At 54.8% G+C, this 12,543-nt stretch overlaps 1 protein-coding gene across 6 annotated transcripts in view; it reads left to right on the top strand.

Moving 5' to 3' along the window:
* Nucleotides 1-2,205: 2,205 nt before the first annotated feature.
* The window catches only part of RHOQ (ras homolog family member Q), a 62,656-nt gene continuing 52,318 nt past the window's right edge, over nt 2,206-12,543 (top strand). For all 6 annotated transcript variants that reach the window (XR_003524502.1, XM_027620828.1, XM_027620824.1 and 3 more), the window contains exons 1-2: nt 2,206-2,495; nt 3,066-3,124. Coding sequence is in view for 5 of the 6 variants with exons in the window: in XM_027620828.1 (XP_027476629.1) it covers nt 2,354-2,495; nt 3,066-3,124 (201 nt within the window). In the remaining variant the exon portion in view is untranslated. The remainder of the gene's footprint in view (nt 2,496-3,065; nt 3,125-12,543) is intronic.

Raw genomic sequence — 12,543 nt, 5'->3', positions numbered from 1 at the left:
CTGAGAAGCCTCTCTCCTGCAGCCCCACGACAGACCTCATCATCCCTCATAAAGGCCTTCCCCATGTCTCCAGCAACTGCTTCTCCCCTTGTCCCAAAGCTTTCACCAGGATCTGTCAGGATGCATTCTGAAGGGCTCCAGGGTTCTCAGGGGCGAGACCCGATTCCACCCTTACAGATGAGCTCACATTTATAGATGAGAAAACTGAGGCCAGGAGAAGAGAAATGACATGCCCAAAGTAACACTGTTAATGGGTGTCAGAGCTGGGACCCAATGCACTTTCCCTGCTGGGGCTACTCTGGGAGCTCCTTAACCTCTTCTGATAGACCTTCCTTTTAGGACACCAGTCTCTATACACGCTGCCTGAAGAAATGGTCCTGTAGGCAAAGGGGACTAGTCCTCCTGGAAGTGGCAGAGACCAGCCTTGAACCAAGATCTGACTTCAAGGCACTGTACTGCCTTCCTTAACCTGTCATTCAGTACACACAAACTATCTTCCAGATTCACCACATAACCTAAAGCAGTGGGACAATGGCAATACCCACACTTTGACCCAAATGGAGAGGTCTCATGAGATGTTCAGTGTGACTCCACAAGGACCTTCCAATAATCTAGGAAGTCTTTCCGGGACAGTAGAAATCTGATTAGGGGTTTGAGAGTAGAGGCCTGGGAAGTGAGGCATGGGGACATTCCCCCAAAGTGTGCTCCTTCTTTGACTGCCGGAATTAGCTGGGAGCCTTTGGGATAACCACTTTGCCTCCCTAGGTCTGTTTGCTTACCTACAACCTCAGGGAGAGCTAAGGGAGACGGTCCAGTTGACCTCCACACAGCCTCTCCATATAACATTTTCCAGTCTTGTGAATCAATGAAAGAAAGCGATTTCTCCATGTGAGCAGGGGGTAGGGTGTGTGGTGTCAGTGTGGAGCGTACCCACTCTCCCCTGCCCTCCGCCAGGCGCCTAATGGTCAAGAGGCCAGTGAACAGGACCTGGCCAGATGGTATTTCCGAGCTTTGCCCAGGCAGGGGTCAGGGGTTGCTCCCTGGATCACCGGCCAGGTCTTAGAGCAAGAGTATCACTCCTCAGGGATCACAACCTTAACACCTTCGAAGGACACTGGAGACTGCAAGGGGACCTCCGAGAATGCTGCCTCCAGAGGAAGCACCGGTACATTTGCCGCATCCGGAGCCCGGAGCCCATAGGGTCTCCCTTTAATGGCTGGCTGGGGGTTGCTTCAAAGGTTGAAGATGCTGTAACTCCCTTAGTCACCAGCTTCAAAGTAAATGATTCAAGCTCCGTGCAGTGAACACAGCCTGGGGTGGCGGTGGTGGGGTGGGGAACCAAGCAATAAGCCGGGAGTCCCTACTCTACAGCTGTGGGACCACCACCACCCTCCCCCACCACCCCGCGCACCTTAAAAAAAAAATTGTTTTTTTAAACCTCTTGGCCTTTCTTCCTTCCCCGATTGCTAGGTCTGTTGTGCACTTAGAGGCCGATAGGATGGATCCTGTCTTCCGGGTGGAGTTTAAATATATGTGTATAATTTTGCATGACTATTGCGTCATCGTTGAAGTCGTCGTGGTTCCCCAAGAGGCCTCCGCGGCTTCTTCCAGCACCGGGGCCTTTGGACGCTTCCGGGCGCTGCGGGCACTTGCGCGAGGAGCCCTCGGCTCCTTCCGAGCGCTTCCCTTTCGGCCCCCTCCCCCAGCCTCACCTTCCCCCCCCCCGCCCCCGCCCCCGCTCCCAGCAGCTCCGCGGCTCCTCCCCCTCGCCCCCTCCCCAGCCCTCGCGGGGAGTCAAGCTAGGGTGAGCGGGCAGGGCCGAGCGGCGGCCTCGGGCGGGGCGCCCGGCGCGGAGCGCGGACCCGGCGGGCGGGGGCGCGGGGCGGGCGGCCGGCTCTCGGGGAGGCGCCTGGGCCCGCCCTCCTCCGGGGCCCAGCCGGGAGGGGGCCTGGGCCGGCGCGGGGCGGGGAGAGCCGCCTGGCCCCTCCCCTCCGCTGCCCTCCCCAAAGTTGCTGTCTCCCCCGGGGCCCGCCAGTCTTATGATCCAGCGGATCCTCCTGGGGAGGCCGGGCCGGGGAGAGGGCGCGGGCGCCGAGCGGCGGGGGCAGCGGGCGGGCGCGGCGACCGGGGCCCGGGCGGGGATCCGGGCAGCGACCGAGGCGGCGGCAGCGCCCCGGGCCCGCCGCCCCCTCCCCTCGGGCGGGGGTAGCCGCTGCATGGGGCCGGGGGGGCGGCCCTGCTGCGCGGAGCGGCGGCGGCGGCGGCGGCGGACCCCCCAGGCGGGCTGGGGCTGAGCCCGGGGCCGGGGCGGGGGCTCCGGGGGGACCATGCCCGGAGGCCGGCCGGCCGCAGCATGGCTCACGGGCCCGGCGCGCTGATGCTCAAGTGCGTGGTGGTCGGCGACGGGGCGGTGGGCAAGACGTGCCTACTCATGAGCTATGCCAACGACGCCTTCCCGGAGGAGTACGTGCCCACCGTCTTCGACCACTACGCAGGTAAGCCTCGGAACTGCTGACTAAGGGGCCGCTCCCTCGGCCGGGAACTTTGGAGCAACTTTCGCGGAGCCCCCTCGCCGCCTCCCCCGAGCGCGCTCCCCACCCTCTCCCCCGCCTGGCCCTACGCGGGGCTCCCGGCCCCACCCCCAGGCCTCCCCTCCGGCCCTCCTTGTCGCGGGCAGAGGAGACCAGTCTTCCTACCCCGCCCCATCCCGGCCCAGTCCCGGCTCCCCGCACTTTCCAGCCCTCGGACGCCCTGGGCCGACCTCCTTGACCTTCCCACGGCCTTCTCCCTACTGCCCCAGATCCCCCGGGGAAACACTTAGGGCACTGGGCGAGACGTGGCCAGGGGACTTGGGAGAAGGGAGTGGGCAAGTGGGGCCACATCACACCCCGGCCTCACTGCCACTTAACAGTGAGCTCGGCACAACGGAAAAGGGGTGACATCTCCCGGGGAGCGCCCGCATGCCTCCGGCTGGGTTGGCATAAGCAGGTCCTGATGGGGAGGCAGATTGCCCCAGACCCTAGATAATCGAGCTTCTCTCCCCGCCCCCACTTCTGCCCTTGCAGTCAGCGTCACCGTAGGGGGCAAGCAGTACCTCCTGGGACTCTATGACACGGCCGGACAGGTGAGTGTCTTGGCCCCTGGCCGACACCCCCTTGCCTTTCCTTAATTCGGGGTGGCTGTACATGGCCTTTGGAAACAGATGTCTAGGAGGGAGGGTGTGTCTTCGAGGGGCCCCTGTGGATCAAGTCTTTATTTCTTTCTTCAAGTCAGCAAATTAGGAAAAGGAAAAAACAAAACCCACACAACCCAACAACAAACCCATCCCAGCCCACCCCATGAGAACCCCTGAGCTATGAAAGTTTTTGCCTGTGTGTGCTTTCTGTAAGGTGCCTGGTGTGTGGGTCCCAACTCCTGTTGCAAAGTGGCAGCGGCCAATCATGAAGCGCCCTTATTTTTAGTTGCAGATGACCAGGTCTCCCCCTCACAGCCTCTGTCTGGTCCCTCATTGGTGAGTGGTCTGCCTGCCGGAGGAGCCTGATTGGTGCGAAATGGCATCATCTAATATGATGGGAAGGCATTTGGTCCTGGTTATGTTTATTACAACATCATTGCACTCTGGGACTCGAGTCCCTGCAAACGTAATTTGTGGTGTTACCAGAGGACCACAGGGAAGAAAAAGAAATGAAACAACAATCATCCAGCCACTCCCTGGGGTAGCGAGGAGGAGGAAGGGTTAGGAGTTCAGTATGAGTCTTGGAGGAAGACCTCCCCCCCCCCCACCCCAGGAAGGCCAGGTGACTTTGTCTGGGTTTTCTTTGGGAGAGATTATTGTGCAGAAAGAAAATGCACAATCCTCCTGGCAGCTTCTGACTTAGCAAATCAGAGGTGGCTCTCCTGTCTGTCTCTGTCCCTCTTGCCAGACCCACTTTTGCTGTGGGGCCGGGATGATTGCGTGTGATGAAGTTTTGCAGAATCCAGCCCTGTGATTAGACATGGGCAGAAGTTTCCACGTGGCATGCAGACTTGAGTGCTTGAGGACGTGAACAGCTGAGGGGGCTTAGAGAGTGCTCTGGCGGATGTCCGGTAGTACAATTCCCTTATCCATACGATGGGTTTCAAAACATTCCCTGTTCGTATCGTATATTATATGCCAGATGCTTAGCCTTGAGTCTGGCACACTCGGGTAGGTGCTCAATAAAGGGGAGCTATTCTTTGTAGCTTTTCTAGATTTGGATTTCAGAATTGTGGTTCCAGGTTGGATTCTGAGAAATGCCTTATGGAGGGTGTCTTCATGGGGCTTCTGGTTTCTAAACTGTTAAGTTAGAGCAGTTTCTGAGGATAGAGAAACTGTTGGCAGCGCAAGGTGCCAGAGGCTGTCCCCTTTCACCAAACCGACCCAAGTCAGTACAACCAGTCCTTAGCTTGCCAGGGCGCCTTCGGGTGCCTGCCTCGTAGCTGTTACTTATTCTCTCGGAACGTATGGAGGGCAAGAGGCAGAACACAGTCCATGAAGTAAAACCAACTTTTGAGCCGCACGGTTGATAAATAACATTTATCATTGGTTGAAACGGAGACCGGTTTTTAAATATCGTCTCTAATTTTAACTTCTCTCACTACCACCTCTTCCCTTTTCTCCTTTAACTTGTCACCATGACCATTCATTTGACCACGAGCCCTATTCAACAGGATGTGTGTATGTCAGACCTGTTCTGTGCACCTTCAAACCCAACTAGTATTTACTGAGTTCCTTCTGCGTATCAGGCATGGGGCGGCCACATGCAAATATTCTTTTCTCCGCAAAACAACCCCATGAGCTAAGTGGTATTCTAGCTCTGCACATGGGGGAACTGGGGCTCAGAGAACCTAGGTAGCTGACCTCAGGTCACACAGCTACTGACAAGTATTGTTGGGATTAGGACATTGGTCTGAATTTGCCCCAGTTTGAGGTGGTTATACACACAGGAAGCCACGGGAGAGGCTGAGATGCCACCTGGGTTGAATGGATTCCTTGTGGGTCTGTAGGCATGGTACCTGGAATCTGGACAGCCATTCTCTGAATGGGGGTTGTGTGCTGTCGCTGCAGAGGAGAGAACCCAGATCCAAATCATCACCCGAAGTTGGACCCACTCACAAAACCAGGGCTTCCCATAAGTCCTCATGATTGCTGTGTCCCGTGGAGATTGTAAGACACATACCAAATGGGATCAAACTATTAGAAAGGTTCAGATATTACTGTTTTCACCCAGTGGTGGGACACCTACTCTGTTGACCAAGATGTGTTTTAAGTCCCCTTGGTGTTTTTCCCAGTGTCTGGAACTTTTCCTTTTAGATAAAAGTTAGTGATAATTCATCTTTCAGCACTTAACGGGTTTATTACTAATAAGCAATCTTAGCAATGTAATCATCAAGGAGATTAAATGAGGAGTGTCCAGTGTATACCTAGCACGGTGCTAAGCACCTGGGGATTACAAAAGAATAAATTTAAGACAGGGATCTGCCACGGCTGATGATAACATAGAGAGAAGTATCTGAACCAGGTATCTGTTCATGTGTGTTAAATAGGAGATTCCTGTGTTGTTCTTGGTCATTAAGAATTCATGCCTCTATGAATCAGCATCAGATTAATCTTACGATAACAGTAATGGTCAGTAAACACATAGACATGCATACTCACACGTGTACATACAGAGAGACATTTTGAAGCCTCACAGACAGCAGAGAAAAGCCCATGGGCTTTGGAACGAAAGAGGCCTGGGCTCAGATCTCCAGCTTGCTACCCTAGTCATGTGATTCTGGCTTACCTAACCTTTGTGATCTAGTAAAAACGTGGGTAATTCAAAACTATGCTGCAGTGTCGTAGACTGGCCTAAAGTGTTTAAGGTATGTAAAAGTGGCTGGCACTGTTCTTCGCTCATAGAAGATGGGTATAAATATCACAAGAAATGATCGTACTGCACTCTGGGCAGTTTTGTTGGGGGCAGGGGGCCACGGGTGGAAGAGAATAGTATATTATGTCTGCAGTTGACAGAAATTCCACGAGATGCCAGATGCTTATACCTTCTCACCCGGAGGTATGGAGCCAGCTCATACTTCAGGAGTCCCACAGTCCCCCTCACTGGACCCATGGACGCAGTCCAGTGCTCCCTTCTCTAAATGCCCTGTGGTATCAGATGGTCACCTTTCTCCATCAGAGCCTGTGTGCCCAGTGACAGGAGAAAAACTTAGACGAGCTGGGAGTCCAGTGTACACTCGGAGAAACAAGTGAGGTCTGTAGGTTTCAGTTGACTCTATTTTGGGAGGTAGGAAGGGCTAAGGAGGAAGCGCACAGCCCTGGAAAACGTCACTTTCTCTCCATAATCTTGGCTCAGAATGGTCACTCACTGTATTTGAATAACAGAAATCGTGCCTGCCTTGGGTGGAAACTTCTAGTCTTTGTGCTTGCTCTTGGTATCCTCTTTGACCCCAGTCAAGTTCAGAGCCATAGGTAACATTAGCCCAATTTACACATTAGGGAACATAAAAGATGACTGTCATAGATGACCTTTGGCCTTCCGGAGGAGGTCGCTTCCCCCTTGGCCTCTGTGGCTGTTGGCAGAGAGGGAGAGCGAGAGGATGAATGAATATGAATGTGAGTATGTTGGGCAGCTTTAGTCCCCATCGTGTGCTCTTCCTGGGCACATCCCTCAACATCCCCAACACACTTGGCCGAAGGGAAGCCCCCGTCTCTTGGCCAAGCCCAGGAGCGGCCCTGACATTTTGACTGCCCAGCATTTTGGAGTGGAAGTTGAGGGCCGTGGTGGTTGCCTCCACCCCGGGGCCTGGTGGAGGGGTCTGGCTTCCGGCCTGGGCCTTGGTGGAGCTTTACCTTTCTTGCCCGCCTCTCAGGACTTCAGTGTGGGTTCTGCAGCAGCCCCATTGCCCACCGGGGAGGGACGGGACAGGCAATATTTTCCCTTCTGCCTCTGTGCTGTTTGGAGCTCAGGGGAAGTGGGGAGAGCTCTTGCTCTCTGTGCAGATGAGCTGCTGGGGAGCAGCCTGGCAAGCTGCTCTTGAGCGACGGGTTCCAGGCTGATCTCTTAATCCTTGGCAGGAGGGCAGAACTTGATACCCTAAAGGGGGAAGGACTGGCGCCCAGTTTATCTCAGGTCCCAGAATACCCGCTCTCAGGAGGGTGTGTGTTGGGGATGCGTTTGGGTTCCCTAAAGTTCCTCAGTGTGTGGAAGTCCGTATGTATGCTTTTGGGGGTGGTGTTGCTATGTCTGTTGGCTGAAACACACACAGGTTCAAGGATGCATACATGAGAGCTATAAATATCTTTAACTTAGGTGTCCCTGGGGTTGGCTTTTCAGTGACAAGTGAGATCTGTTTCTTACTTGACAAAGCCCAGCAGCTGTGGCTGCCCTCCAAGGCCTCTGGGAAACCAGGGAAGTACTTTCCCTCCAGAAGGGAATCTCCAGGGAAGGCAGCCTTGGAATGCCCCACCTTCTGGGTTTCTTGGGGTGGCAGGCACCTAAGGGCCTTGTAGAATGGGAAGGGGCCAGGGGGAGGCCACGGTTTGCACTCATCAGGCTCCTCCTGCCTTCAGGCAGGCATCCTCCCAGTACCTGAGGAGGTACTCTTGCCAGATGAGGAAATTGAGAGTGAGTAGACTTATGGAAACTAGACAGAGATGTAGTTAAGAAAAAGGTTTTCCTTCCTTTGGAGGGGGCCTGCAGGGCACATCGGTAGGGCTTAGGAAGCACCCACTCGCATTACGCAGGCTCCAGGGGCGAGCAGCCCACATTGCATCCCGAAGAGCCCAGAGAGCAGAGTTTGGAAGGAGCCCCAGAGTTCCTCCCCAACACAGCTTCAACAGGTGAGCCGCTGGCCCTAAGCATCCTGGTTTCCCTTAGTAACCTACTGTAGATTTGTCGTCTGTGCATTTTCCCTAACCTTTTTAGAAGCTATTTATATCTCCAGCCTGCACCACATTACACAGAATTCTGGTTTCCTCCTCTGCATTGGGAAGGTGGATGGCCTTTGTTGGCTCCAAAGCCTCTGCAGCGACTGAATGCCCTATGCTCCCCTTGTCACTCTGATGTGGGTTTGGGCTATGTCAGCTCAGACCATGGTCGTGTAGGCAGGAGCCCCAGGGTGGGAGCAGTCTCTGTCAGCTCTTGTTGGTTTTCTGTTTGTGTGCACATGGGCCCTGTCCCCTTCCTCTGATCTGCCTGGCTCTTCCACATCTGTCATGATTGTCTTGAGGTTTACTGACATTTATCCGCTGGGAACCAAAGCTTCCCAGCAGATGTATCCGAAGCAGGTGTTACAGGTGTGCTCAGATCCCATCCTCTCAGCTCTGGGAGGGGCAGGGGGCCGTGTACAGCCTCAAGGGGCCTGGGCATATGTTGTCATTTCTGTGTGTGCCACGGTATGAAAAGGGTGGGCAGCATTATTTCACAGCTCATGGGTCGGAGGCCTTATGGGGAGCTGGGTGTTTGCGGTTTTGTTGTGGAATTTAGGGTTTCAGAGACGAGACCTAGTGGTATTAAAACAAGACAGAACAAAGCAGCTTTCCATGGGGGTATCAGTTTCTAGCAAGGACACACGTGTTGGCAGCAGTGGGCACTACCAAGAGGCCACCGATACAGAATAACAAACTGCAAGGAGGAGGGAAGAGAAGATGTTACAACGAAATGAAACCCAAGACCACACATGTCTTTAAAAATGAAATTGGTGAGTCTCAGCTGGATTTCCTTTCACTCGGAGGGGCTTGGTTTTGCCCTAATTTGGCAAGCTTGGATCAAGGAGCAGCTTTCCTTGCCCTTAGCAGTTTGCTGTTCCTCTTTTAGTTTCTGGCAGGCCGCTGCTTCGTCCCAGGAAGCGCGGGGAGGCCGGCCAGGGAGGCTGTGTGGCAGCTGCGGCCGGTTCACGGGAGCTCTCCCGGGGCTCCCTGAGGAGAGTTCTCCCAGATCCACTGCCTGCTGGGCCCTCTGGGGCCGCTTCTTGCTCTCTCTGAGCTCCATGAGGACTGACTGGCTTTTTCTCCTCCCTGATTCCAGCACTTAGTCAGGTACCTGGGGCATGGAAGGCATACAACAAATATTTCTCAGACTGAGCTAATTTTTCTTTGGCTGTCAGCTCATTTCTGCAAAAAGGTTAACCCAAGACTAAGGTGAGAGCCGTTAGATGATAGCTTCAGGCACAACCCATTGCTTGGAAAACAGCTTTAATACAGTTGAAGTCTCCAAGGGTCAAAGGAATCCCAGGCTCCGAGGGATGCAGCTGGTATCCGTTATACTCCCACTGAGAGCCTGGGGACTTTGTGGTCTCCAGTGGGCCTGTCCCCCAATACTGTCTCTCAGGCTCAGGCCTTTGCAACTTTCCTGAGGCCTCTCATGTCTAGGTCCCCTGAGGAGGAGGCCGCTGGGCCACGGAAGTGTGGGTTTGGGATTCTTCAGACCAGCTCTGAATCCCGGCTCCTCTTCTCCGTGGCTGGAAGGCCATGGGCCAGCCGGCTCCTCCCTCCCTGCGCACTGGGGAGGTAATGTCTGCCTCCCGGGGTTGCAGTAAGGATTAGAGATGGTGTCTGTAGTCACCGTGCATGGTGGCTGAGAGCGATGGTCCAGGCCAGCGTTGGGGGCCCACACCTGTTCAGCTCAGGCGCGGTTGATGCAGTGTCTGCTCCGTGTTCTGTGGGAGTGGACAGGAGGGGTCTGATTGCCTACACAGCTGGGAAAGCTCATCCTGTGAAACCAAGTGCTTCGTGGTCCCACCTCAGAAGAGGTGGCAGGGCTGCGCTTTGTGGAGGGCGTGGGCTTGCAGGAAGAGGTGGGAGAGACTAGAGTATACTGGTGGTCGCTGTGAGCCCCCACGCTGCATTACCAGGGCCCACTTCCCAGCGAGGGTCTTCAGCTCTTGGAAATTCAGTGTTCTCATCTGTCACACGGGGATGGTAGATGTACCTCTTCGCAGAGTCATTGGATCAACCCAGAGCTTCCCAGCTCTCGGGCGCAAGGTGGTGGGGTAGGGCCTGGGACAGGCAGCCCCGGGTTTGGGCTGTCCCTTCCAGGGGGAGCCATCCCACCTCAGCCACTTCACTGCTGGCCCCTCCACCCCACCGTGTGCACAACTCATGATCTCCTCCCTGTCCCGTGAAGTGAGACGGGGACAGAGCATTGGATTAAATGAGGTCACGCGGGCAGAGGGTCACAGGGAGCTCGTATTCTGGGTGGGGGGGGAAGAGCGTGGGGAGCACAGGCACAGGGGGGTGTCCCGAATGTGTCTATATGGACCCCAGATCCCGTATCATGTCGACTTGTGGAGCAGGGCTGATCATTAAATTATGGAGTGTTTCACCCGGTAACTGACAACTTAGTAATTAGAGAGATATTAATCTGGTGCTGTGTTGCTTGTTGATTTTAATAGAAAGAACAGAAAGTGGGGGGGAAGGGACTTTATTGTTCTCACTGTCTTCTTGTCGAGTGACTGGTGGGAGTAGGGAACCAGCTGCCTCTCTCTCCCGATCCCCAGACTTGCCAGCCCTGCCCAGACTCGGGGTAGAATCTGGGGTTTACTACTGACACCCTCCCTGCCGAGTGGCATTTTCACAGAGTGCACAGCATGTTGCATTTGGTGCCTCCCAGAGGCCTCCTACCTGCTCTGTGAGGAAAGGAAGCAAGTGGGTTTGCCTCCATTTGTGGGGTCAGGGAGGTTAAGCGAAGCGTTCCAGGCCACAAAGCTGCTGGAAGGCAACAGCAGGTTGCCCCTCTCCAAGCCCTGGGTTCTTTATGTTAAATTACTCGTGCTAATCAGCTCGATGGTGTTAAACGTCTCTTTTACATCACATGTATTCCGTTGTTGAACGTTTCCTGCAAGAAGGACATCCCAAGTGCATCGCTTTTCTAGATAGAAGAGCTGATGGAATTGTCTGTAGGTGGACTGGTAGGGGCTCCTGCTAACGTGGCCCCCCTAAACACCGCCCCCCCGGAAGTTAAGGGTATTTTGTCAGTGTGTTCATTAACGTACACTCCTGCTTCAAAAGAGGCCTTCCCCTGGGTGGTGCAGGTGGCTGCTGCCCATGAGGGTCCGGAAGCAGCTCAGTGCTGTTTGCGCACAGGGAAGGGGGGACCGGCAAAGTTCTACGTTGACTTAAGCTGACTCCTTCCTCCCCAGCTCTTTGCGTCTTCGCCCTTGTTTTTGGCCTGCTAGCCTTGACTTGACATGAGCTTGCTATCTGGGGGCTGCCGGGCCGGGCAGCTTTGGCCTGCCAAGGTGCCTTTTCTGTCCCCATAGGGGCTGCCCTAGGCCTTCCTTTCCTCCCTCTGAGAGTTCCTATTTAGGTGAAAACTGTTTCCAAGTGAAGCATTTCCAATCTGTCCCAATTACAACTGAATATTCCCGAGGCTGCCTCTCCCACCCCTGCTCATTTTGCTTGCCTTCCTGAGCTGTCCCCATTGACAGCAGGTCTGCAGGGACCCGCTTTCCTCCTGCCCCTGCGTTAGCCCCCCCATGGCTGTCAGGACGAGCTGAAAACCTTCATGCAGTCCGTCAGCAAACAGTCCCCGAGAACCGCAGCTGGATGGGGACCCGGTGAGGGGCAGGGCTTACCGGAGAGGCCAGGCATAGGCCCTGCCCCGAGGAGGAGCTCCCAGTTCAGTGAAGGGGTAGGGCCCACACCCAGTGATGGGAGGGGAGCCGCTGCCTGTTCACGGGGCGGGGGGGGGGGGGGGCCCTGGGGGGCCCAGCTCTGTCCATAGGAGACCAGCTGCTCCTGGGAGCTCAGCTCCATAGGGGTTCTCCAAGTTGATTCGTTGGTGCAGAAAGTGCCCAGATTGAATTCTTCCATGTACTAGATGCTCAGCAAAAGTTTGAATTACTGCCCTGGTTCCCAAATGTGCTCCTCGAACCAAAACCCATCTCGCAGGAACTTGTTAGAAATCCGGTTTCTTAGGCTCCACCGCAGACCTCCTGAATCGGAAACTCGGACAGCTCTGTTACAGCAGACCCTCCAGGTGATTCTGATGCGGGCTCAAAAGTCAGAGCCACTGAGTTAATGAATGTTGGTGTACTTACTGTCCCCTCATAACAAGCCGCCTCCCCTCCGCCCCTCCGCTGTCCCCCCACACCACATATATACCACACACATGCACACCACACACACACATACACACCACACACAACGCCCCACACACCACATATACACCACACACATACATACACTACATGCACACCACACACACATATCCCCTCACACACACCACACACTTACACACACCTCACACATGCACACCACATACACATGCCATATATACACCATACACATACACACACAGAGACATCACACACACGCACCCCCACCTCATACGCTGTCCCTGGAGTACAGAGAACATAATTTATTCACTTTTTAACCCCCACCCCACCAAATACACCTCCACACGCCCTATTTCTAGTTCTTTACACATGGCTGGGACTCTCCATATTTGTTGGGATGAATCGCAGCTACCTACTTAGCTTGTCTGGTACAGATGGGGCCAAGGGCACTATCAGAAGAAATTTGAA

This window comes from Zalophus californianus, chromosome 8 (genome assembly GCF_009762305.2).
Source record: "Zalophus californianus isolate mZalCal1 chromosome 8, mZalCal1.pri.v2, whole genome shotgun sequence".
NCBI lineage: Eukaryota > Metazoa > Chordata > Mammalia > Carnivora > Otariidae > Zalophus > Zalophus californianus.
Note: the sequence above shows the minus strand (reverse complement) of the source record. Positions and strands in the feature narration are given on the sequence as shown.